Source organism: Filicampus tigris, chromosome 1 (assembly GCF_054856515.1).
Source record: "Filicampus tigris isolate MCC_2025a chromosome 1, RoL_Ftig_1.0, whole genome shotgun sequence".
NCBI lineage: Eukaryota > Metazoa > Chordata > Actinopteri > Syngnathiformes > Syngnathidae > Filicampus > Filicampus tigris.
In genome coordinates this window covers 26,954,956-26,982,830 of record NC_141217.1, presented here as the reverse complement: position 1 = coordinate 26,982,830, position 27,875 = coordinate 26,954,956, and the positions used below count along the sequence as shown (strand labels likewise).

The window sequence follows — 27,875 nt, the reverse complement described above, 5'->3', positions numbered from 1 at the left end:
GTACATAGAGTCCGCAGACAAACAGTGTATGTTTGTGACACATGCCTGTGACAAAAATACAGAGACAGAGAAAGGCAGTGTGTAAAAAAAATCATCCGGAGTGGCTTCAAAAATCGGGTATGAGGCCTAAACATTTCATTTGTCTCCAGAAAGAAGGCTAGAAATTTTCTAAACTGGCTGCTGTCTTGAGAGAATCCCACTTCTTCTACATTTGTTTTCTTTTAATAAAATCAAGGTAATAAGAAAAAAACAGAATGTCATTAATAAGGGAGGTCATTTTCCAATTGGATTTAGAATTTGCCAATGTACATATTGTAGACGTATTCTTTTTTGTTTCTTCTTTCCTTTTTTCAGTAATCAACAACTGACAAACAAAGCAGATAAGGTGGAAGAAGTCACAATGTTGCCATTCAACAGAAAGGATGGTGTGATGATGTGCGGTTGCCTTTTTGGAGGAAGCAGCCAATCAATCACTTTGGAGGTACGACAGTCAAATAGAATCTATCCAGCCATCCATCAGTGGAAGGACAACAGTAGAAAGAACCACAATGAATACAGTGGAACCTTCAAAGTCGAACCAAATGTTATACAATATGCTGGAAAATATACTAGACAATAATAAAGTAATAAAATAAATGATCCACACCAGCTGCCTTTTTTTGTTAAAGAGAGGACTTTGGACATTGTATGAATACTGTGTTAAAACTTGTATTATGCCTGCACAAATGTCCTCATACTGTCCATATATGCGGCGTTCTCGCTCACCTTCACTTCCATTTGCTCAATTTCTTCCCCACTGTCAGTCAGGTTGAACCCAGGGGCGGAGCCATTGGTGCACTCTGCCCACCCGGTGAGATTCATGAAAAAAATATACACTTTTAAATTTTTTTGTAAATCATTAAATTATTTTTGAATTTGTGTTTCATTGTGTTTTTTATTTTATTGAATTTTAAGAATGGCATAATTGTGGTTGTCTAAGTTCATATTATTCAGTTTGTCATTTTATTTAAATATATGATGTGTTGGGATATGAGGATTGTGCTCAGTGAGAGAAATGTTCAGGCCCACCCTGATTTTTTCAGGCCCACCGATTAGCCACGTTCTGGCTCCGCCCCTGGATGACCGCACACATATGAGCAAGACTTTGCTCCAAGTTCCAATTTTGACAAGGATCAAATCGTCGCTGTCATGTGGAAAAACACTTATCTCCATTTTTTTTTCATTTTCTTATTTTTACATGAATCATGTTTCTGCGTTACAGACATCGCATTCAAGTGAAAATTAAAAAAAGTTTCCAAAATTGGAGATAAGTGTTTTTCACAGGACAACAACGAAATACTGTATTTTGTAATCATCATTATACACAAATTTGACCAGTGCAAACAGAAAGAACTTTGAGTTCTTCAGTCGACTAATATTATCTCAACAGCAACTTAAACCTCGCAAAGTATAAACAGCAAATGTATTTTTTGTCCTTTTGAAATAATAAATGATAATTACTTGTGGAAGTTGTGCCTGTGTCTTGACTAGCAACAAAATTTGAATTTAAGTTTACTATTGAGCAGACAATGGTTAAACTGCATAAGAAAGGCCAGTAGTCTTTAATAAATAGTGAAATTACAATTCTGGAATGTTATAAATATATTGATGTATTTATTTATCTACCGGTATTTAAAAAAAAATAACACTCCAAAAACATTTGAACTTTCAGTGAAAACTTTTGTAGGGATCGACTCGGTTGGAGAGGTATTTCAATAGGATGTATGACAAACTGTCTGTGTTGTGTCGTAATCCTTGCAAGTATTGCACTTACTGTCCATCACGTGTTGTCTGCTTTGTTTGGGTTCAGCTGAAATTTGTCCAAGAGCAGATCGCCTCTCTCAGTGTCGGTTATGAAGTAAAATAATTTTGCTCTCACACAGACACTTCACAGTAATACTTGACCAAAACAGTATTTATTCATACAAGTAATTTACCACACACTAGAAAAACATACTTATTGTCCAGTTAAGATAGAAGATTTCCTCTGGGAGTACTGATCCATGATCAGCTTGGCTTTTTCTTTTCCCAATGATGTGGGAGAAATTACCGTATCTTAAAGTAAGAGGTGGAAATGAGTAGAACACATTTATTGTAATACTCGCCGTGTCATCTAATTTTTTCTAAGGAGATTGCTAATGCTGACCATAGCTCAGTACTCAGATTTCAAAGCGGCTTTGTAAACACTGATCAGGTTAAAAATAGTGATTTTGTTTTATTAGAGTATGTCGATGGACTCAGACACTTATAAAGTGTAGTAGAGATATAAGAGGTGGGGGTGTTTTGGGGTCAAAATACAAAACTCAGCACACAAAGTCAACACTTCCCATCAAGTGGGCCTTTCTACTAACTACGTATCACACCTCTGGACTGGACACAAACTTGTTCAGAGGCCTGATGAATACGTAGGATGCTCATAAACTGGAACACGCTGCTAGCCTACATACATTCCATATGTATGAAAAAGGAAACAGACACATAACAGTAACTCCTTTCTCTCACCACATACACACACAAGGGGAGAAGCTCATGTGTGTGTGTGTGTGTGCATTCTACAAAGCCTTTAAAAAACACAACAGTAAAGTTAAGCCTGGGGTTCACGTGTGTCAATATGTCTCCATATGTGACATCAATTTTACATTGTGGTGACTGTTTGAATGAGTTCATCCCCTACCATCCAGCCTCATCCATTTTTCAACACTTCTCTCTCTTTCATGGCCTACATTGGACCATAATATCTGGATGTATTTTACAGCACCTCAGTTGTTGCCGGCCCGGATCAAGAGGCAGCTTAGGGTCCCGCAAATTGCAGGGCATCACAAATTCCCTTTATTTTTCATTAGGAGACAACAAAAAAAATCTCCATGTATATATCATTGACCTAGTGGAACTGAATGGAAGGATGTTATACTACCATGGCTTTGTACTACAAAACATACCTGTTAAAGTTCTCTTTGTAGGTATGCAGCTCTTGTGCATCCCTTTCATGTAAACTGCATTGTCTGCTAGGAGGGTCTTTCGAAAACTATACCAATAATTCTGCTAGTATTTTGTTATTAAGAACTACTGTACTTGTGAAGTACCACAAAATGCAAGGTGAGCGTCCTAGCATTTCCTGTAGTGAGACTATGCTGGTTTCATCAAGGAGTAAAAAAAAAAAAAAATTGGCATGCAGGCGGCGTGATGGATGAGCTAATAAAAACAACAATGCTGCGGTGACCTTGTGCACCCTTTCTAAAGAAGGCACTATGGGTGCTCTGCCACATTGTGGGCCAAAATACTGCATTGCCACCCAGATGTGTGCAGTCTGCGTCAAGCCCTGAAAAGGACAGGTCCATTCCAGTTTATGTCCTTCCTTCACCTCAACTCTGAAAAGAACAAAGGCCCTTCCTCAACTCCAGAGGAGCTCCAATGCTCCACGTCAAGAGTGTGACTAGAGGTAGAGGTAGCTGACCCAGTAAACAATGTTGAAGAGCAAGAAAGAAGTTGGGAAGAATACCCGAGAGTAGGAATCCAGTTCACGGATGTTGACGTGGATGCGTCCTTTCTTCCAGCCGCCTTCTTTACATTCCTCGTAGCAGCAGAAAAAACTTGTGCAATCTTTCCCATCCAGGCACTGATCCAAGCAGTCGTCGTCATAGTCCTGCCAGAAGAGAGCATTCCCTGTGGGCATCATGTGTCGACGAGGGGGCCGACCCGTGCTGAAGGATGAATATGCCTGTAGAGGAAGCGAGAGAGAGACGTCTTGATTTTTCCAGAGGTCTTGAGTATTGAGCTGCTACTGTACATGGCATGTTGCAGTAGCACGCACATACACACACACATGCGTGCACATGCACGCTCGCGCGCACACACACATGAATGTATGAGAGTAGGCACACACCTGCTACCATGTGCCTCTGATTATCCCCAATTCCAGATATTCTGATAGGCCTTTCCTGATATTTGTTTTGCTTCCTAGCAGAAGTCTGAAGGTTTTCTTTTGCTACCACTGAGTGGTATTATGAACTTTTCATACTTCCCTTGACTTTGACTAAAGCCCCAGTTTCAACTGAAGAAAATCAGCCCCAAAGAATGATGCTGCTGTAATCATGCTTCATTGTCGGTATGTTGATGCATTGATGATGAGCAGTTTTGTGTTTGTGCCAAACATACCTTTTGGAATTATAGGCCAAAAATTCAACTTTCATTTCAATTGATGTTAATAAAATCTGAAAACTTGTTATGGTCAACAGCAATCCCTCCTTTTCAAATATGGGACTATTAACCAGAGATTACCGCCAATTTCAGGCAGTTCCCCAAAGTAATAGTATGGAGAATAGTAATAAAGTGGTCCCTTGCGGTATGAGTGACCCAACTTATATTTTGAAGGAGATGTAACACTTCCTCTACTCTATAAGACTTTTTTTTTTTTTTTTAATCGATCATGGTGACAAGCAGTGTTTCTCAATGCAACCGCTGGTTGCTATAGAAACCCAGCAGCGCCATCCCAGCACAACGTGGGTAAGAGTAAGTACGTAGAACCGTTAAAGGAATAAGGACTCGTAGCTATTTTTATATTGTTTTAATCGATCTGTGGTTGACAACTTGCAGGAAGTGACTTGTACGTATTATAGAACCTATTACCAATGAAAATATGAATTCTGACCCTGAAAAACGTTTGCACCCTGACCTTTAAGTGCCTCTTAGTCTAAAGTGACAAAGGATTATTTTTGGATGGACAATGAAAAAAACAAGTAAATAAGTGATTTATGACTTGTCCTTGATGCGACTCAAGACAACTAAATCAGACCGCATGACTGTGGTCCTCTAAAAGGTATGTATTGATGTTACATGCCCCGCCCTGCAACACCCAAAACAGCCATATACAGGCACCACAGCAGAGAGCTACAGATTTCTCCAATGTGTTGCTCAAGCTCAACTTTGTTCAGTCAAAAATAAAAGTGGTTATTAGCCGCGAGCTGCGATTTCCCCCATCCAAATGGCAACAGCAGCTTGACAAGTAGATCTGTGCTGCTGCCACTGAATCAATGGTGACAGGTGCAGCAGCCTTGAGAACTCCCACGCAAAGCTTCTAGCGCTCTTTGGGTGACGCTGAGAAAGGTTCTCAAGCGGCACACGTTTTCTCATAACGACATGCACCTTTGAAGACACGGGGAGCTAGACATGGTGCACTTTATATACATACAAAGAGACGCTCAATAGAGTTTCTGAGTGCCGAAGTTTGACAGAAAACACCACTGACTAAATGGATCACATCTGGAATGTTTGATCAGGCAGACATGGATTCATAATCAAGCACTTGACCCCCTTTGATCACACAGATGGGTCCAATTCCTCAGCACAGACTGCAGTAGTGAAGTCAGAACTCCTTGGAGCATCATTTGTCTTCATAAAAAGGTTTATGCTATATACTTCCAAAAGCAGATTTGTTGCTATGAATACTTTATGAACCCAAAGTGGAACCTTGGCTTTGACCAGAATGAAGTAAGTGGCTTACCATTTTCTGCATTTTTGCTGGGGGTCTGCGTATACAGTATGAGCAGTAGTTGAGCATGGCGTACTCGATCATGGCGGCGAAGACGAACAGGAAGCAGACCGTGACAAACAGGTCCATTGCTGTCACGTAGGAGACTCGTGGCAGGGAATTCCGGGCCACTGTGCTCAGTGTGGTCATGGTCAGCACGGTGGTAATGCCTGAAAAGGTCAAAGCTAGGGTGAGGAATGCCACAGCAAAGATGTGCGGCTTCAGCAGGCCACTGGTGGTGATCACATTAGTCATAAAATAAATTCAGAGATAACAAGCAAATGGGTGAGTTTGACTTTAGAAGCATACGAATCCCCCAAAACCTGGACCAGCTTCATACGACCTTTAAAAGGGAAGTCAACCCAAATTATATTTTTTCCAAGAATATGGTCTATGCAAGCCCACTAGTTGAAACAGGGCATTCTGATAAATATTGCGTTTGTAGAAAAGACTTAATCGAATTGTTTTTGGCCATCTTTGGGGTCGGCCATTTTGTCACCTCTGTCAACTGAAATTGACATCACAACTACTCAGGGCTCAGGAAAGGAGCAATCACAGGTCACCTGTTTTCTGAAGCTGAGCCATGATTGGTCATTATCTGAGCCCTGAGCATCGGTGATGTCATTTTCAGTCGACAGAAGTGACAAAATGGCTGCTCCCCGAGATGGCTAAACACGGGTGGATTTTGCTGCTTTAACTTTTATTTCACATACGCAATAGTCATCAGAATGTCATGTTTCAACTGGTGGGCCTGCTGGGAACATATTCTTGAAAAAAATATGTTTGGGTTGATTTCCACTTTAAGGAAGACTCAGAAATGCCAATGCACTGCTAAATAAAAATTATAGCCCTTATCAACTGTGCTCAAACAACATAATTGTTATGCTGCTGTCAGCCCCTAGGGGAATATCTGCAAGGTTTCTCAGGTTCCACACATTTGTGCCCTCACTTCAGTACATTTTGACACCAATAATGCTGCCATCACAACATCACTATGGAGAGATTAGACCTGTTTGAATTCAAGACTCGGAATGAATCCTGCAACATAACATGCCATTGTTAGAGAGGTGGTTAAAAAGGGTCATGTGAACCCTTAATAAAGAATGATGCAAACAGAAAGCCAGGAATTTGGCGACATTGCTCACGCACTTATGGCCCATTTCACCATCTCTGGCTTTTGGTTCTCATCCTTTCTCTTCTTCTTCCCTCAGCCTTTTTTTCCTTCTCATTTCCCTCGCTACATGTCTTTCATGGTGCTGTTTTCACCCACCGTTTCCATAGAGACGGGTTGCTCCCTTCTATTTCGAGCTACCTACTGGTCGAGTGCTCGTCTTAGGCTTTCTCCCCTCACTCATTAAATTTAAGGTACATGAACAACTGTGGTCTGCCTCTTCCTCAAATGAAAGCGTCTGCGAGGAACGGCGTACAGTGTTGCTTCTGGACCTCAAATTCAGTCAACTAATCTTATTTTAACGGGTTCATTCACTCTTTGGGAATTGTCTCTCTGTGATACCATGGCAACCAAGGTGATGCCTTGTCTGCACACACAACCGAGAAGAACTTGTGGTGTGACAAAAATGGCAGCGGAGTGACAGAACACACATGCATCCCTCTGAAGGTCTTGGAACAATGAGGCACATTGCTTCATTTTTGGTGCAGGCAAAAAACATTTAGCAACGTTTGACATTAAAAGATGAATATAAGACAAGAGACCATTTCAGCTTTTATTTCCAAATGGATCTCATACACAGCATTACTTGTAGCAAAACTCTAAAACAGCAAACATATAGAATATTGGAACAGATCAATCTAAAATAGATTACAGGAACTTTAATTTACAGTGAACCCCCACATATTTGCAATTCAGCATTAGCAAATACACTTATTGACACTTGACAGGTTTTCTTTTGTGTCCCATTATTTGCTGAAAAACTCTCCTATTCATAGTTTTTTTGTGTGCACAGGCTAACTCAATGAATTGCTTTGGCACCAACCGGTAGCATTTTGGTGCCAAGGAACTATGTTGGAGTGAGTAGAGGAGTTTCATTTAAACAAAGATAGTGCTTTACCACAGTCTTATGGCGTCTATAAGAAATGATAAAACCTTTTTGGAGGGGACGTCAATTACAAGCTCATATTTTGCTGTTTTTGTGGCAGGGTCCGGTCTCTATTCCACCTAAATGGCAGGGGAACACTTTAGTTACAAGCCACTTGCTTGAAACAACTTTTGGTCGTAACTTTTATGTCATTAGCTAGATGATCAAGGACATCCCAATAGGTTTGGTTGCATCTTTCTTTAAATTGGCAGACTGTAGATTTCTGAGTTCATTTTGCTGTTGCCGTCATGTGTTACACCAATTTAGAATGAGATTAAAGAGGCTAACCCAGAAAAGGCCCTGCAAGCCCAAGCCATGATGTCACCTCTGCTGAGTTTCGCAGATGCTTGTATGTTTGGGTTCATGAGCAGATCCTCTCTTTTTCAAAGCTATAGCTTTTCCACACTTTATTCACCCCTAGTCAAGTCTCTGGCAAATGCCAAATCTGAAACTTGGCATAGACATTCAGTGCTATTTATTGTGTCAATAATCAAAGTATAAAGTAAAAAAATGAACCATGAGAAATGGGATGGGTCAAAGAGATGATGTTTTCTAATCTGTTCATCCGATCCAGTCTCACGTGTCTAAAAACATTGATTTCATGATCAACACCAGGGTTCCAAATTAACACCTGCCAACCCACCGAATTCGGGTTAAAATTCATTTTGGCGGGTGTTGATAAAAACATACCGGCCAATTTGGCAATTGTGTCAGTCACTCAGGGTTGGGCATCAAGTCTCGAGAAACAATTGGAGCGGGACTATTCTCACGGAATCGTTCATATTTTAAATGCCAGGTTCCCTGTCAAGGTGCCTCGTCAGCCGACTCGAAGAAGAATTTACTGAGACTACCGAAGTCGCGCTGGTGCTCCCTTCTGCTGCGAGCCTCAGCCTACAGCGCACTGAACTTCAGTGTCATAATTTGGTGAGTTAAACAATAAAATATGTCTATTGCCAACATTGATGTATCTAACAGCTAAATGTTGGGTCAACTCAAATGCAAATAACCAGCTAACATTAGCATATGCACAGTATTTTCTATGCCAAGTGACCATGTGTGTCCACAATAGGCACACACGATACCTGCTGCTAATCTGAACTGGGTTAGCAAATTACTCTGATTTTGGCTGTTTACACAGCAGGTTAGCCCATCAGTGGGAGTTCAGTGCACTGTATACTCATTTGCACTCATGTGTAATTTTTTTTTTTATCAAGTTTTCAAAAATAAACTTCTCATGAAAGAAAGAAAAAGTTATTTATTAACTCATTCACTGCCAAAGACGCATTTATTCATCTTTTCACAGTCCAGCCATTCAATCCCAGGAATTTATTTATATTTTTTTTCAATTTTTTTTCAAACGTTAGAGTAAAGGAGGGTCTGAAAATATCCGGCAGTGAATGAGTTAATTCAAGTTTGTAAATTTGATATTGGTACTGGTTAAAACTAACTTTTTGAGAAATTCATAATGTGAAAAAAATTAAAAAGGTGAAAAGTTAATAGAAATAAATTTGTAGACAAGTTCAGATGAGTTCATCCAAAAATAGCTTGTTAGCATCTCCATTTAAACCACGGTTGTCCTAACTTTTGAAAGGTCACATATATCAAAGGAGTCAAAGACCTCTTTAACATATTTCATTTAACACTAAACAAACATAAATGATTGGTTGAAAACAAGGAAGTGAGAGATGTGAACAAACTTGTTCTGTTCACCTTCCTTGCCACTCAGCGTGGAACTTAAGTACCATACTACAAGGCCGGCAAATGGCAAATGATTTTAGTCTGCGTTGCGAGTCGCTAAAAATGAATTTGAAAAGAATAGAAATCGAAAATTGTTTGGAGTCGGAATCGAAACAAGGAAACACAATCGGAACCGGTATCGTTCAAATTCAAACAATGCCTAACCTTAATCTACGCTATGTTTTGTTCTTGCTCATTTTCAATGCTGGCAGTGACTCCGATATTTTCAATAAATACTGTGCCATACTGCTACATAATGACCTTTAAGACGGCCATTGCCAGCATGAATGCTTATATTTCAGACTACAGTCTCGAGTGCTAACAGAGATAGTGTGAGCACGGTCGATAAAATTAGCTGGGCTAAAGTTTAAAAAAATATTGGCTAGTGGAAATTCTGATTGGCTGTTAAATTTGGAGAGTCCAAAAAAGTTCATGTAAATCCCTGAAAGCAACAGTTTGACTCTGGAACTGATTATTTCAATTTATATTATTTCCTTTTGAAAACTTCTTTCCAAACACAAACATAGTGGACGTTATACCTCAAAGGTTTCGCTGTACAATTTTTGAGTTGGACATTGAAGCTTTTCTCAAGAACTTTGACAGTTACACGCACTTAGAATGCTGCTGACTCCTTATTGATAGCCTTGTTTACGCTAATTGTGTTTATAGCATACAACTGACCAGGGTTAAAGATCTACATGTCAACCACAGTTTAATCCGATCAGAGGTGACTTGAAGCCACATCTGCCATGCATTTAATCAGTCTGGCATTAGTTCCACTGAGCCTGCAGTGTTCTTCACATCTTTTGAAAGGCCGTTTGCTCGGTTGTACATTAATGTGTTGACTATTGTACAGTCAAAGTGGGTTGTTTTTAGCAGTGAAACATTTGATCACTTGTGCAGGAGTAAAAAAAAAAAAATCCCACAACCCCTTGCAGTACAGCTTGAAGGACCAATACCGCCAAAGTTTCTCTCTCTGCCATCTCGTCCCTAGAGGAACACTGTCAGCTCTTCGATTCTATTTGACGTGTTACCTCCGACAAGCTTTGTGTGAATGATGGCTCATCTTAGGAAACCTTGGCTCTCCAAAAAAAACCAAAAAAACAGACGGTTATTGTATCTATGCTACAGGAGTGACTGCTTAGTTAGGTCGTTGACATTTAAGACGCTGTGGTAAATACAAATTGATAGCATAAGGGCAGATTTATTGACAATACTGTTGCGAAAAAACTTTGTTTGACCATTTTAAAGTGTGGTCGAGGAAGTTGCCAAGGCTGGCCAATGGATATGAATTTGGTATTACCCTTATGCAGTTTGTCATTTGTATACCGTAAAACGTACGGAAACGAGCAGATTTGAATTGGCGCCATTGTGACGGGATTCGTGAGTAATTGTTCGTGTGCGTGCCCACTTCTTGGTTGCTACACACCCACTCAACTCAGGAAAAATGACTGAAGGTGACACACATGGCGTTTAAAATCAGATGCCAATCTCAGAGGAGTTGAGGAATAAACTGCTTCAATTCATTTTGGGAGAAACTCCAAAGCATTTTGGGACCAGAATTGTGCTGTTTTCTGCATATTTTATGAAAGGTGACTTACTCCAGTCCTCCGTCTTTCACACACTCTACAACTACATTTCCGGGTTTTAGGTGACACAGCCACACACACTCATCTATCTTCTCTGGCGGGTGTAAGGCCACGCGCCATCACCATGGGTTGTACTGGTATTTACATTTTTATTTGTACTAATTTTTTAAATCAAGAGTATAACATACGTTGAGAACCAGCTGGGGAATGGCTCCCTTCAGAACCACAGTATTGTATCCCGCTCATAGTGCTCTTGGTGGCCACGAGGTTGCCAGGCCAAATTTTTCATCCGGGGGTTTCGGGACATCGGCGCAATTGTGGCCCGCTGCAGTGCATCCTGACACCAGCATGGCAGAGCGACGGCCCTATTTTTATTTATATATATATATATATACATACAAACATATCATGGCTCAGCTTCAGAAAACAGGTGATCCTTGATTGGTCGTTATCTGAGCCCTGAGTAACTGCGTAACAGAAGTGACAAAATGGCCGGCCCCTGAGATGGCTAAAAGCGGGAGCATTTTGCTGCTCATATTCCACAAACGCAATCTTAATCAGAATGCCTTATTTCAACTAGTGGGCCTGCAGAGAACATATTCTGGAAAAAATATGTTTGGGTTGACTTTCCCTTTAATATCCAATATGGAAATAAGATGTGTTCTGATTGGGTCTTCCTTGTCCTTAATTTGATATAGCAAACAACTTTCCTCTAACAAATAGCTACCAATATACTGTATGTGTATCGTGTGGCCGCCTCTCTTCATTGTGTTGGCTCTGTTGGAATTCATCAGGCCAAAATTTTGCAGTTTGGCACATTTCCTGGAGGATGGCAACCTAAGCTTTCACTCACGCTACCAATACATTTCCGGGTTTTAAGTCACACAGCCACACATACACACACACATAGGCTCAGTCCCCTCTGGCGGCTTTGACAGTGTACCGGGATTTTATTTAAAAAAATAACATCACAGTTCCTGACGGCTCAGATAACGACCAATCATGGCTCAGCTTCAGAAAACAGGTGAGCTTTGATTGGTCGTTATCTGAGCCCTGAGTAACTGCAATGTCATTTTCAGTCGACGGAAGTGACAAAATGGCCTCCCCCTGAGATGGCTCAAAAGGGGGGATTTTTCTCATATTCCACAAACACAATATTAATCACAATGCCTTGTTTCAACTAGTGGTCCTGCATAGAACATATTCTTGAAAAAAAAACATTTGGGTTGACTTAACTTCCACTTTAATGAGAAAACGGACTGTTCAAAACCAGTTATTTGTGACCAATGAAAATAGGTTGAAAAAGGGCATCCTGCTCATTACCAACCCAAATAATCTGTTCCAGTAAACCCAATAAGAGGATAGGCTATCAAAGATTAAGAAAATGAATTTTGCATGGCACCTTAAATAATAATGTGTTCAAGTCTTACCGAAGCAAAATGCGTTTTAGTTGTGAAGTTTATTGGTCTAGTATTTACTAGTATAGTATCGATCGGTACTTCATTTAACTCTTTCCAACAGTTCTTTAAGCTCTCCGTTCTCCACTCGTGTCTTGAGCTGGGTGATTTCCCATCAACAGCGCTGTATCTCTAAGCTCCTTCTGAGCTGCACAGATTGAGGTCTAATGGGAATCAACCCGAGCCGGGCTCTCCTACTCCCAGCCTGCTGCTCCCCAAATGTCCTGCCTGCAGAAGTGGTGGCTGAGTGACAGCTTTTTGCAAATGCCACCTGGCGGCAGTAGCGTGTCATGTGCTGTTGCTTGGAGGGCTGGGATTCCGTAACATCGCCTCCCTTATTTGAGTGAGCCTCCTTCTTCCTGGCATTTGGGTCCCACTTTGTTTGGCATCCTTGTTTTATGCCTGCCTTTTCTTCCTCTTATCTCGCCTCTTCTTGCCCTCTGGCCTCGAGATCAGCTCTCAGACATTACTTGAAAATGGAGGCGATGAACCAGAGAAGACAGGGTAAATGACTTTGTGTCGCTGACTTGAATGGGGATGTTTATCAGGGGTGGGACACTTGCTTTCCGGTGCTGCCTGTTTGTTGTGTTCTCTGGAAGGGATCACAAGCCTTTCTCAGTGAGTGGCCGTGTATCACGACACCACCTATACGCTGGCAGCGTTTGCTGCCTTCCATTATGCTTGAAAGACGGGTTGACTGAAGCTACAGGTCGATTTTTGCCCACCCACGTGGTCCCAGTCTGTCTGAGTCAACCAAACGGCGTCGAGAATGGACTTAACCTGTACGTTCCCACGTCACACGCAGGTGCCGCACTCCTGACACGTGGCCGAATAAGGAAAAAATAAAAAATAAAATAGTGTTGTGTAGGTTGCGGTCCCACAGATGCAACGACGTGCGCCATATTGTTTTTATTTCACCAATCACCATGCTGCGTTTGTGTGTGTGTCTGTTGTTTGTTTTGTTTTTATTTTATATTTTTTCTTTGTTTGGCGGCGTGTGTGCTCGTGCGGAACCTGCTTGTGACATGGCTATTACGCTCTCGACGCCGACTGGCTGTTGCCGATGAGGGATGGACTAGGACCACGTGGTCGATTAAATATGGACGGAACGCGGTGGCGGTTAGGCAATGCCCAGATCTGGTAAATAGGATAACTGAAAATGACCAAATGGAGCATGGCGTCACAGTTATTATATTCGGTTTGACAGTTTTTTGTGTATTTGGAGTGGGCCTTGAACGACTAACAATTTGTTATACTCAACTGTAATGTGATGAAATTTGTTAAAAGTCGATTAATCGATGACTTCATCCATATCTTCACTCCTAGCGAGGGCCAGCTGATGCTCGTCTTTCCAGGATGTGCCGACTAGGAGGTTCCCACGACTCATTCTGAAGGTGGCAGTTGTCGAAAGTGGGTTTTTATAATTGTGAGGACGGTATTTTGCAAAGCCAGGTCAAATGTTCTTTTTTTTGTTCCGACTGGACAAAAAGAAAGTTAGATGGATGCCAGAAGGGTACCCACACTGCAGATGGAAGGGGATTAACGGACCGGGAATTTTTAGTAAAATGTTCAGCTCTGGTAACAATATCTTGCTCTGGATTTATCTTGGTTGTACAGTTGTGTCCATAAGTTTATGCGGTGACTCAATTGTTATAAAAAACAACACAGACACAAACATGCAGGCATGCTTAAAAGTCACTCACCTCAACAAGACTTCAAAGCAGAAATCATCATCCACAAGACAGCAAACCAACAAACTGTCGACATGCAGGACACTAAATCATGCAAGCGAAACAAATTATTAGTGCTTGCAAATTAGCAAGAGTCAACGATGGGATGCATGTTTTAAAAATATAAACCTAAAGAAGTTAGTCTAGTAGACACACATGCAGCAAGGTTAGACAATCAGAAGAGATGTCATGATAATGCCCAGCTGCACTTTGGGCAGCTCACCCAAGGCTGTCCTCGCTGGCGTGGCGTCACTCTTGATCCAGAAGGAGACCCAGGACAAGACCACAGTCAGGATACACGGGATATAAGTCTGGATGGTGAAGTAGCCCATCCTTCTGCTGAGGTCAAAGTATACGGTCATCAGCACATAGTCTCCTGTTGGAAGGAAATTAGAAAAGATTTGTCACTTACAAATGGTGTCTATGGTTGTGATAAACCACATTAAGACAGTGTGTACTAAACGGAAACAGTAGGGGACAGTATGGAACGCTGACCTTTTCTGGAGTGCCTGCTACCAGCCAAGTAAAGCAAAATTACTAAGTAACTAAGTAAATCGTTTGTGAGTTGCCTATTGGTTGGTGGTGAAATGCTGACTCCACGAGTGAAAATACAATCAATTTACTGTCTTAATGGGAACTCAAAGGTTCTTTTTTCTGACTCTGGGCTTAACAATTTGTTCCACCCCTCTTTGTCATGGTAATGAAAGTCATAGTCAACTTGATGTCGCAGTATAGGGGGTGGTGTGAGCAGTGGCTCATTTGCATGAGACTGTCCCCTCAAAACAGGTTAATTTTCAAAAACATGTATCATTGGGTAAAATAACACTCTGATGGCTTGACTTACTAAAGGTCTGCATGTGCAAAACAGTACAAAGTGATTGCTTACACTAACAGTCAGAAAGCTGATCTACTAAACAGGCGCATCCAGGACTGCATCTGCCAAATATGGTAAATTTCTACAGTTAATTTTGCACATTCTGGGAGGTGTATATTAAGAGATTGATTTAGCAGACACAATGTGATTTATCAAACCTGAGATGAATTGCAATGGCTGATTATGCAAGATACCCAGTCTGAAAGACAGGCACAAATAGCACCATGTTGTGCAACCATAACAAGGAGACACAGGCAAAATGAGAGGCGACGGGGAAAACGGGGCTCTCCAATTGTATGATTTTTTTTTTTTTTAAATGACTGAAACCAAAATTATCTCGACATATCATCTGTTCAGCAACGCAATTTTAGCGCTACTGAATAATCTAAGGGATGATTTGGCGAGTCACAGGAAGGAGTGATGCCACGTCACCTTTTTGGGGATTCCCGAACCCCACCCCGGACAACAATAATGTTTAGGTCCATGACAGTGGCCATCTGCAAGCGCCCTCAAACCCCCAACCCGTTGAAGATTAACCGCTTAACGCCAATTGTCAAATCAGGGTGTCGTTTTTTTGTTATGCAGGTTTTTGCCAGTATCTGCTGAATGTAACTATTAAAGTAACTTGTAATCTAATTTAGTTATTAAAATCAAGTAATTAGTAACTCAGTTTGTTTTTGAAGCAAGTAATAAGTAAAGTAAGAGTTATTTTTTCAAAGTAACTGTGGCAATACTGATTGTCAAGTTTGTCACAGTGTATATTAATCACATGTATTTTCAGCCACATGATATAATCATGCATGAGAAGACTGCACTCTGGCGAGTGACAGGGAAACAGAAACAATGTAATAAATGAGAAAGTAGCTCATTTCCTTGAGGATGTTTGGCAGTTTGTCTACATCACCAAAGGGAAACGTGAGTGAGTCTGGAACAATACAGTGGGAGTCCAGGCAGCCATAAGGATGACAGCGCTAATCTGTCATCATTTACTTACCCCCATCAGTGAGGTCATGTGGACAACAAAGTGGAGTTGTCTTTATTTATATATATATATATATATATATATATATGTGTGTGTGTGTGTGTGTATTAGTGCTGTCAATCGATTAAAATATTTAACCGTGATTAATCACATTTTTCATAGTTAACTCGTAGTTAATCGTTATTGTTATCAACCTGGATTTTTATAGTATGTCATGTATTTTTCCTAAGAATGTTAAGTTTTTTTTTTCAAAATGAAAAAATGGCTTTTTTTAATTGAAAAAAAATATATATCAATCTGGGTAGGCGGCACGGTGATCGACTGGTTAGCACGTCCGCCTCACAGTTCAGAGGTCGTGGGTTCGATCCCGGCTCCGGCCTCCCTGTGTGGAGTTTGCATGTTCTCCCCGTGCCTGCGTGGGTTTTCTCCAGGTACTCCGGTTTCCTCCCACATTCCAAAGACATGCATGGTAAGTTGATTGGACTCTCTAAATTGCCCCTAGGTGTGATTGTGAGTGCGGATGTTTATCTCTGTGTGCCCTGCCTGGCTGGCAACCAATTCAGGGTGTCCCCCGCCTACTGCCCGAAGACAGCTAGGATAGGCTCCAGCACGCCCCGCAACCCTTGTGAGGATAAGCGGTATCGATAATGGATGGATGGATCAATCTGAGTACTATCCTGATGTGCTTTAAAGGGAAAGTCAACCCCAAAATGTTCTTCCCAAGAATAAGTTCTATGTAGACCCACTAGTCAAAATATGGCATTTTGGGATATGAGTTAAGCAGTAAAATCCACCCGTTTTTGTCTATCTCAGGGGGCGGTCATTTTGCCGCTTGCTGTCGACTGAAAATGACATCACAGTTGCTCAAGGGTTAGATAATGACCAATCATGGCTCAGCTCCAGAAAACAGGTGATTGGTCGTAAACTGAGCGACTGTGTGTGCGCGGTTTAGGCCAAAAGAGGTTTACAATAACCACGTCATGTTCTAGGCCCGATCCTCCTCATTCATAATCCTCAGTATAATCAGCCATTAAAACCACCATTAAAAATGAATTAGGCACTGGCCCACGTGAAGCCAGTCGAGGGTGTAATTAGTGGCACCGATTGGACTTACAACATTACGACAGCCGCCCCCAAAAGACAAGCAGAAACTAGGTGATTACATTGAGCATGCAAGTGAAAAGGACTGAATAATTGAACCTTCCAGTTAATCTTTAATATTGATGATTAATATCCTTTCTTTCCCATCAAGCCTGAAAACATGTCATGAGTCTCCAGCTTGTTAGCTCACATTGTGGATGCACGTGTGCAAAGCTGCTTCCACAACCATGAAGTCATATATGGAGTTCAGCTGTATGACATGGGGTGAGCACGCTCTTGGACTTTTTGTACCTGCAGTCGTGGTCAATACATCGGTAGTGTTTCGGAGCCCCATGAAGTCAAATTGGTAGAGCCTCCAATATTTCTGGTCTGATGTCTCCACTGAGTTTCGCCTCCACTTGTACACAATTTCATCTCGTGGGTAGCCATCTATAAACAACACATATGTTATTTTAGCTTGCTGAAAAGAGGACAACACAATAGAGAGAGAGAGAAAGCGGGAGGGTGGGAGAGAGAGAGAGATTACAGAAGATGAAAAATACATACTGTGACCTTAAAACTTTGAGACATTTCGAGATAGTAGTAGCTCTTTTGTTGCCATGGTAACATCAGACAACCTTCTTGACTGTTCTATCATTATGGTGGACCAGCCAGGACACTACTAGTGTTCTTGCTAGAGAAGATGCTAACATTTAGAGCAAGGGTGGCCAATTAATTTTGCAAAGGGGCCACATGAGAAACTGGAATGCTTGTCGAGGGCCAAGTCAACGTGCTAACCTCAACTTTGTCTATATTATTTTTTTCAATCAATCAAATAATGAATCTATCTATCTAGCTATCTAAACCCACTTGTAGTTACCCAACTGCGCGTACTTACTTACATTGGGAGCCCCGGCAGGAACGAACGCTGTGCACTGCACATATTCGGTCTGCACGGAGTCGAATGTCGGCCACTTGACTGCGATGTCGAGACCTTTGTTTTTGGTTTTGCCAGTCGTTGTCTTCTACCAAGCAATAGCTCCCCCTCACTGATGTGCGCGAATGAAGTGGCTGCGGCATTCAGGTTTCAAATTTCCCGCAGTCAAACGTCAGCGCTCCTTCTTTGTCTCACTTTCTCCTTCCTTTTCTTCTCCCCTCCGTGCAGACCAAATGTGCACAGCACACAGCATTCCCATGTGGGCTCCCAATGCAAGTGTGACATGATTTAGTTGCCCATTGATATTTTCATTTTTGTATATTAATTTTGGGATTGCATGTATTATTTTATATTTATATTTTTCCAACATGTTGCAATATTGTGTTGTCAGTATGTATTTAGTTTTATCCTGCTTGAATATTTGTTCCTGTCCTGCCGCGTCGGTTGTTTTAGTAGGGAAGACACCAGGAGAAGTGCATGAACTCGACCTTGAATTGTAGCTGCCAACACATCCACGTCTGTCACTAGAACAGAGCCCGCCAGGGGACATAACGAGAATATTTAAGACTGGATTATAACGCAAAACTATTGCATTTTATTGAAAAACGTTTGCGTGATAATGCAATAAGTTTTCATTTTTTCGCAATAAAATTATTGGAAAATATCGCAAGGTTATTTGAGGAGGAAATGAAAGACTTCCTCTTCCGGGTTGTACCGCAGCACTGACAAGGATTTTTATGATCAGGACATGTCCCAGTCCCAGACAAGGATATTTTTTGCATGAAGAGAACGTTCCAAAGGAAGTTCCAAAGTATACCACCTCATCAGTGAAGCATGGTGGTGGTAGTGTAATGGCGTGGACATGTGGACCAGTGGACCTGGATTGCTTATATTTATTGATGATGTGACTGCTGGCAAAAGCAACAGAATGAATTCTGAAGTATTTCGGGCAATACTTTCCACTCAGTCAACTATTTCAAAACTCATTGGGCGGCGCTTCACAATGCAGATGGACAATTACCCAAAGCGTACTGTGAAAGCAACCAAAGAGTTTTTAAAAGCAAATATGATTTTTAGTGTTACATATAGTAGAAATTAATTGATTTTTATGTAGTTGTAAATCTTGTTTCAAAACACATCAACAATCAGAATTTTCTAACTAAAAATGAGTGCAGTTTCAACATTATTATGAATCTGTGTTTTCATTTACATGTGACACTTACAGATCACAGTTGATTCATATACTGATTGTACTTTTTAGAAAAAAATTGTCATGATGTAGAATTTTTTGGGGGAGAAATGTTCACTTGAATATATCAACTGACTCATCACACCATTGACACTAAAGTGGGAACTTTTCAGAATGAAGGTGCAGTTGTCTCCCTGCCTTGTAAACGTATATTGTAAATGAAAATATATAGACCTGTTGGCACACTAAGTAGACGAGATGTCAGCTTCATTGAAAAAATGAGCATTGGAAAAGCTCATTATCCCATTCCCCACTACTGAAAGGCAGGCAGGTCAGTGCTGAAAGGTAACACAATGGCATATTTTCTCTTTTTTCAGACAAATTACCTGCTGATCCTCAATCAGGGTGTGATTGCTTGTCATACAGTACAGTACATAATGCTAGAGTGTATGTAAAATGAAGGCAATACAGTGACACAGTAGGATCTCTTCTGTGTGGCTGCAGCCATGTCTGTGATTTGAAGACCTGTATAGGACAACTTAATAAGCAAATAATCACAAAAAAATGTGTCTGTGTGTGCGTGTGAGTGCTCCCTCAATGTATTTTTGGTTACTTCTCGAGAAAAAGAGGCTCTGTTGGGCTATGAAAAGAAAGTGGCTGACCAGCTTCTCCAAATGCAATTTCCGTTGTTCTTTAATTACAAGGAAGATTATACTCGGATTTAAAAATCCTGTATTAAGCACAGTTATGAGTTTTCTGTGAAGGAAAGATATAAAACGTATAGTCTGGTGGTGATTGGAAACAATCGTCTAATGGAAAACGAGTCATCTAATCATCTTAGATGCAAACAATGAAATCATGCCTTGATATTAATAAATATGATTCTGATTTCTTTTACAATACATTTGTTTAAGAGCAGCACTCCTAATTCATATTAATTCATCATTTTTCCACAGAAACACCTGCTGCATAAATTTGGATACACCACAGCCCAGCTGGTGTTGCTTCAAGTGGTTTCCTAAAATTAATTTCATCATATTTGATTCCGTGGTGACCAACCACCTCCTTAGCCACACACCTAAATAAACTGTTGTGCGAGGCTCCAGCATCAGGCACATTATTAGTCAGTTATGGATTTGGAGATGCAACAGCTGCGCTCCTCATCCTGGCTTGCAATATCATCATCTGCATCTTTTGATCACTCTCATGACTGTTGCAAGCCAGTGGGAAGCAGAATTGCCTGCTTCCATCCCAAAGTTTTCCCAGTCTTAACCTTTGGATTCATTATTTGTACTGTTGTAAATGACTGCAATAACTCTTAATGAGGGGATGGGAATATTAGGTTACAGGCACCTTGTTGCATTCCTTAATACATGTGCCAGTCGGCTCATGTGTGCGTGGGCTTGCAACTGTCAGTACTCACAACTGGAAAAGACGAGAGGACACGAGTGCTCGTCCATTGGGAAATTATGGAGCTGCAGCTGACATTCAGCGTTGATGGTCATCCTAAAGAGACAGACGGCGAAAAGTACAAAGACAGCTGATCCTTCACTCAAATCACGTCCTGTTCTTTAGTCAATTGTGTGAAAAGAACTTATTGGCATGCAACATAATGATGTGAGTTGCCTGACAGCTTTGTGCCATGTAAGATGTGTACAAAAGTGGTGCCTCAATCAGAGCAGAGAGCAGCCCTCATTCGTATATTCTACTGCTGACTCTCCAACTTGCATATTTAATTTCTGCCATCACAGAATGTCCCAGAAAACCCTAAGTGTGGAGCTGAGGTGTGAACAGTAAACTAATTTGCCCCAACATCTGAAAGAAGCTGTAGAGTGTTGTCATCTTACCCAATGTGCTAATTAGTATCACCAGTAAAATGTGCTGTAGGATATTGCTGGAATATTCTAATAATTTGATCCAATATAATAGCTGGATCAAAAACACAACTTTACAAAAATAAAATGTTCAGTTTTCACGGACATCATCAGGCGGGTGTTGATTTAACAATACAGGAAGTTCTCAATTTACGAACGACTTCTGTTCCTACACTGGCGATGTAACCTGAATTTCAGCGGATGTCCGATTTCACTTTTAGAGTCGAAATTTACATCAAAAAAGCTTGGTATAAAAAATGAAAATACATTTTAAATAAAAACATAAGATGCTGTATTTAGCATTACTGCTGAGAGGTTGACGGAGAAGAAGGGAGGAGGGTGAAAAAGGCAAAGATACAGCCGGCACGCGCTGACACGATCGAGCCACTCTGCGCATGCACAACCGCAAGGAATACTTTGTAATACAGGAAGTGCTTGTATGAGGAGGTGCTCAGAGACGCAGCAGAAAAGCACACTTTTGGAGTGAGGAGGAAACCGGCTGCTTCATTCCTGTGCTGAGTGACATGAATATCAAGTGTTTTATTGACAGTTGAAAGTAACACGCAGAAATGACATCCATTTGAGTCACGACGCCAGGCGTTGCCGTCACAGTGGGTTATTGAAATGCTGGAGCAACTCTGTCCGCTCATTCATGAAAACGGGATATTCAGAATGTTTCAGAAATCGGAATTTTAACCCGAATATTGACTGCATGTAAACGTAGTCACTGTGGTGCTGAGGACAAAAGAAAAGGAAGAGGCACGGGCGTCGTAAAGTTGAAACGTCTCACGGCTCAGATTCAGAGAACAGATCAGCCATGATTGCTCGTTGTGAGCAGTTGTGATGTCATTTTCAGTCGACAGAAGACAAAACGGCCGCCCCCGAGATGGATTCAAGAAAATACTTACACGGAGGCGCAAGCAGTTAAAACGTCCTGACAATTGAGTGTGGTATACATACACTGCGTGATGAATGTGGTCAACAGACCAACACAATGCTCAAAAGCTACAAAAAGAAAACACACAATGCTTAAAATCTATGATGGAAAACACATGCCAAAAGTATTTTGTGGGCAATAAAAAAGTCGACTACGACGAACGAAAATAGTAAGTACTCACTGCTTTTAACCAAAGGGACGACAGGTAGGACAAAACAATTCCCACGAAAACATTTATTGGCATTGTGCGCATGCGTGTGCAAGCGCAGTAGGCATTGGTAGGACGTCCTGACAGATAGGAAGGAATTTTAGAACACCGGCCTATAGACGGGTACTATTTATCCCCCCCGGAAAAAAGGCGAATGATGGACGACGGAAGAGTACCCACGCTGCAGGTGGATGACGAATAACGCACGCTCAATTTTTAGTAAAATGTCCGTCTCTGCTAGTAACAATCCAATTACTCATCCTGTGAGCAGTAATATGGCATTTCAGTGATTCGGTTTCCATGCTTGTGATGAGCGTGAGCAATTTCTAAGTGCACCTACACTTTGTGTGAGGAGAATCCAAACCAAGAGAAAGAAGGCATCTGGTCTGGATACTTTAACCTATTCACTACCAGACATTTTCAGACCCTCTTTTACCCTAACGTTTGAAAAAATTTGAAAAACATGTCAATAAATTCCTGGGATTGAATGGCTGGACTGTGAAAAGACAAGTACATTGTCAATGGCAGTGAATGAGTTAAACACTGACTCTCACACAATTTAGAATATTTGCCAGCTTGAAAGCAAACACTGAACAAAGTATCTGAGGAGAATGTGTGTTGGACTCACTGTTTTCGTCATTAAATGGAGCAGAACACACCTCGACTAACAGTCATTCACACTTGTGTTTACTATTTGCACATCTGCGTTGAGTCCAAGACACATATTGATTAAAATTTTCGAGTCAGACTTGGGCATTCATAACCTAAATGCCATTCCAAAGACAAATGATTCCAAGGGTCACATTACAACACATGCACACAAAACATGCCTGATGTCAGTTCCAGAGCAGCTCTCACCTCAGCGTGTAGAGAATTTTTCCATTGTTGCGAATGCGTAGCAGCTGATTGGGTGTTGTTATCCAGTGAGAGTCTGCAGTCTTGGAATTCCTGAAGATGGTGTCAGGCAGCCAGATCAAGCCCACCATGTTACTGGCATAGAAAGAGCATGCCTCAGACTACTATGCAAGGTTTGAAGCACCATCACTTCCCAAATACACTTTCCGGCACCGCATCAGAAAAACAAAGCATATCAGCCAATTTGTTCCAGGACAAGGCTTCCAAAAACCGCGATATTCACAGGCGTTACAAGTCTTGTGATGCAAGCAGTATTAGTGTACCTGTTGAGAGTGAGAATCCGCATGCTGCTGCTGTTATAACGTAGGCGTGTATCCACCCAAGTTTGGGCGAAGATAATATCGATCTGGTACTCCTGTGAGAGGGCAAAGTGGAAATCAGAATTTATTTTATTGCCATTTTCACTGGCATTCACAACTTAAAAACTTTTGATATGGAATCTCCATCCAAGTGTGCACTACAGCCAAGCACATTCCTCTGTATGTGAGATGATTACAGTTGAAAATGTTGACCCAGCATATCTTTTATATATGTGCACATTTTTAATTACTTTTCCTTTTGTTTGGGATAGATTTATAGCCCCATTTCCACAAAGCAGAGAGTTTGCTTTAAGCATGGTACACATTTTTACACATTTTTTTGCATTTTCATTTCCTAAGCAGTACTGTTCCACATTTTGGCATGCATAGTGGGAGGTAACATTGGTGTTAAGGCCTCTGAAAGGAGACAAGTTCTGCCTTTTTTTTTCACAATTTAAAACAGTTTAAAACCTTTTTCTGCCACGGACCGGTTCATACAAGACTAAGGTATATATAGTGTCTAATATAATATATATATAATGTGAGGTGGGGTGGGATCTAATCCGTTTTCTTCTTCCCACTCTTTTATTGAGCAACACATGTAGAATTTGTTTTGTTGCTACTGGTGTACATGGTGATGGCTTTTTTGCCACGATTGTTTGTTATAACTGTATTGTGCTGTGGTTTGGATTCTTGGAAAAATGAAATATTTGTTTTGGCCTACTCAAAAACAAACAAAATCAATCAAATCAAATCAAATCAAGCTATCCCAAGTAAATATAAAATACAGTTTTTATTCAAAGATACCCAACCCTGTGTGAAAAAGTAGCCTACATGCCCCCTTATGAAATAATAAATTAACTGGAGCTAATCACATTTTATGGAAAGCTGAGTTTATTTTCACAGATTACACGCAAGCCCGATTACCTACAGACTTGTTCAATCAAGAAATCACTTAAATAGAACCTGTCTGACAAAATGCTGCATGCTGAATAACAGATCTAAAAAAGCTGCAACAAAATGCCACAATCCAAAGAGATTCAACAACAGATCACAGATAAAGAGTAACATACTCTAAGTCTGGAAATGGTCACAAAGCAATTCCTTTAGGACACCAATGGACCACAGTGAGAGCCATTATTCACAAATGGAGAAAATAGGGAAGAGTGGTGAACTTGCCCTGCAGTGGCTGACCTACGAAAATTACTCCCGGGACACGGCGATGACTCATCCAAGAGGTTAAAAAGGAACCCGGGACAACATCTAAAGAACTGTAGGTCTCCCTTGTCTCATTTAAGGTCAGTGTTTATGACAATACAATTTTATTTATATCGCGCATTTCATAACAGATAGAACTGTAACAAAGCACTTTGGAACAATAAAAAGGTCATAATTATGCAACAAGTGGAATCAATAAATTAACATAAAACACTATTTACAATAGACACTGGAAAAGAGTAGAACATTTCAGGTCTGATCAAAATCCAGAGAATAGAAATGTGTCTTCAACCGGGTTTTAAAAATGGACAGAGAGGGGGCTTGCCTAACATCCAATGGGAGGTCATTCCAAAGGGAAGGACCAGCAGCCGAAAAAGCTGAATCCCCTCTGAGGCTCCGCTTGGTCCTCAGCACCTCGAGCAGCGCCTGGTCCGCAGACCTGAGGCTGCGGGAAGGTGCGCAGGAGTGGAGGAGCTCAGAGAAATTAAATTGAACCCTAAAATTCACTGGGAGCCAGTGAAGGAAGGCCAGAATTGGCCATCTTCCAAGCTCCAGTTAGGAGGCGAGCAACAGCATTTTGGACCAACTGGAGATGTTTGAGAGAGGACTGGCTGACTCCAAAATAAAGTGCATTACAGTAATCTAGCCGAGATGTAACAAAGGCATGATGACTGTTTCTAAGTGCTGATGGGAAAGGAGGGGCTTTACCTTAGGCAGCTGTCTAAGGTGAAAGAAGCTCGACTTTACAACCGCGCTGATTTGCTGGTCCAATTTAAGATCACTGTCCATTATAAAAAACAAGTTTGGGACTGTTGGCTTTAGGTATGAAGCCAGGGGGCCCAGGTCAACAAGGTGGGATGCAGACGAGCTACTGGGACCGAACACCATAACTTCAGTTTTCTGTTCATTGAATTTTAAGAAATTCAGTGACATCCGGTTGATGACTCCAACCAAGGCGAAAACTAGTGATGCACGATAACTATCGGACCGATATTGGGAAAACATGACGTCACATTCATGGGCCCGATATCAACAAAACTGGACCGATAATAATGGATGCTTCAAATACACCAATCTTGGTCTGTTTACCGTCACTTTATGTAAGAGCATCACCCGCCAAGCCTCTGCTTCATGACGTAGCACGTAATCACGGCACGGCCATCACCTGTTTTTTCTAATTAAAACAGTCATCGGTTTTTGCAGAATCAAAACTGGCATTGTGATTAGAGCTGTATACAGGCTAAATGATTCCTCAAGTCATTCATGTACCTTGATCGAACAAAAGCTCAAGAATTTTTTTTCTGACTCATATGGTTTGCGCCAACAGAAAGCCAAGTCAAGCCAGCCACATGAACACTTGTTTGCTGCCAATCCGCTGCGAAAGCCAACATCAAAATAAAAGCCTTACATATATGCAATCATGGCAATCCTCGAAATATTTGTTTTTCCTTTGCGGAGCAGTTTTGCGAATCAATGACATCATATGAGGAGCAACCTACTCATAACTAACTAAAAAAATATTAGGTTATCATGCATCCCATAAACATCAACATAAAGATATTGCTTACTTTGAACAAAAAAATAAATTAAAAATAAAACAAAGATTATAAAACATCTCAGTGGTTCCCAGGACTTTTAAGAGAATATTCTATGGACTGACATGACAAATGTTGAACTTTTTACTTCTGGCGGAAATGTAACACAGCATTACAGACAGTCATACCGACAGTCAAAGATGGTGGTGGTAGTGTGGGCTGGGTTTCTGCTTCAGGACCTGGACGACTTGCCGTGAGTGATGGAACCACAAATTCTGCTCTTTGCCACAAAATCCTGAGGGAGAATGTTCGGCCATCAGTTTGTGACCTCAATCTGAAGCATGCGGCTTCAGCAGCAAGACAACGACCCAAAACATGCCAGCAAGTCAACTTCAGAACCAAATGAAGAGTTTTGAGTGGCCTACTCCCAGTTGGTACTCAAATCTGATTAAAATGCAGTGGCATGATCTTAAAAATACCGTTCATGTGCAAGTCTTCCACTGTTGCTGAAGTAAGACTTGTGGTGATGCTTAATAGTAATACTGAGGTTACAGTAAAAGGTGTTCCTACTTATTCTGCTTACCATAATTCACATGAATTGACTTAAAATCAAGCTAAAGCACACTTGGGTTCTGCAGCAAGACAACAATCTAAAACACACCAGCAAGTCAACTTTTCAACAATATGCAGATTTTTGAGTCAACCTACTTCAATTCGACTGAAATGCTGTGGCATGAAACAACAAATCTTCCAGAGTTGCTGAATTAAAGCAATTCTGCAACAAAGAGTGGACAAAAATATCTCCACAGTAGTGTGAAAGACTCATTGCCAGTAACACACTTGATTTCAGGGTAGTCCAACTGGTTACTAGGTTTGGGGGTAAGTACTTTTTCATTTTTTTTTCCTGGAAAGCAGCACATGACTGTAAAGCAGCACAGGCCTGCAATGAAAGCTATTTGTCAGAATCTTGATATTGATTTATTCATAGGATGGTCTTGTGATGATGCTGAAGAGTAATATTGACGTTACAGTAAAAGGTAAGAGGTGTTTGTAATTATTCTGCTAGCATAATTCACATGAATTGAATTATTACAAGCAGCACGGTTAGGTCTGCCTAGCCGAAAAGTTTGCATTTGATGCTCAGCTCTGGTATCTCTGTCTGTAGATTGCATTTTTTTACACGCTGGTGTGTTTTTTCCAAACCAGCATGTGATTTTTCAGGTTTTTCCACTAATAAACAAAAACATGCACATTAGATTAATTGAATCCGCTTTTTTTTTTTTTTTTGGTCTATGCTGTATATATCCTGCAATTGGCTATTGTCCAATTCAAGGTGTACTACAACTCTGTTGCCCACCTGCTTGCTTTGGACAGGCTCCAAATGGAAAAATGAATGGATGTACAAATCGATGGATGCTGGAGTTTTTTATTTTTTTAATTTTTATTTTATTTTGACCACTGAAAATTTCATTGTATATCATGGTGTTGTCTGTGTACATGCAGTCAGCTAGTTTATTTTTATTTTTTATCTATATTTCTTTTACCATTTATGTGGCTCAAGATCATAAATTAGGATGTGGAATTATACACTTTCGTTGTTATTTTTCTGCCACCTAAAATATTTGAACTATATCACTTGATTAATTTTTAAT

The 27,875-nt window shown here is 40.8% G+C and overlaps 1 protein-coding gene across 1 annotated transcript in view; it reads right to left on the bottom strand.

Moving 5' to 3' along the window:
* Positions 1 to 1,936: 1,936 nt before the first annotated feature.
* LOC147153401 (gamma-aminobutyric acid receptor subunit gamma-3-like) overlaps positions 1,937 to 27,875 on the bottom strand; it is a 64,708-nt gene continuing 38,769 nt past the window's right edge. The window contains exons 4-10 of the mRNA XM_086029274.1: positions 23,435 to 23,526; positions 23,115 to 23,246; positions 20,661 to 20,743; positions 17,424 to 17,561; positions 14,399 to 14,551; positions 5,540 to 5,736; positions 1,937 to 3,757 (exon numbers count right to left, since the gene is read on the bottom strand). Of these exons, the coding sequence (XP_085885400.1) occupies positions 3,473 to 3,757; positions 5,540 to 5,736; positions 14,399 to 14,551; positions 17,424 to 17,561; positions 20,661 to 20,743; positions 23,115 to 23,246; positions 23,435 to 23,526 (1,080 nt within the window). The 3' untranslated portion in view covers positions 1,937 to 3,472. The remainder of the gene's footprint in view (positions 3,758 to 5,539; positions 5,737 to 14,398; positions 14,552 to 17,423; positions 17,562 to 20,660; positions 20,744 to 23,114; positions 23,247 to 23,434; positions 23,527 to 27,875) is intronic.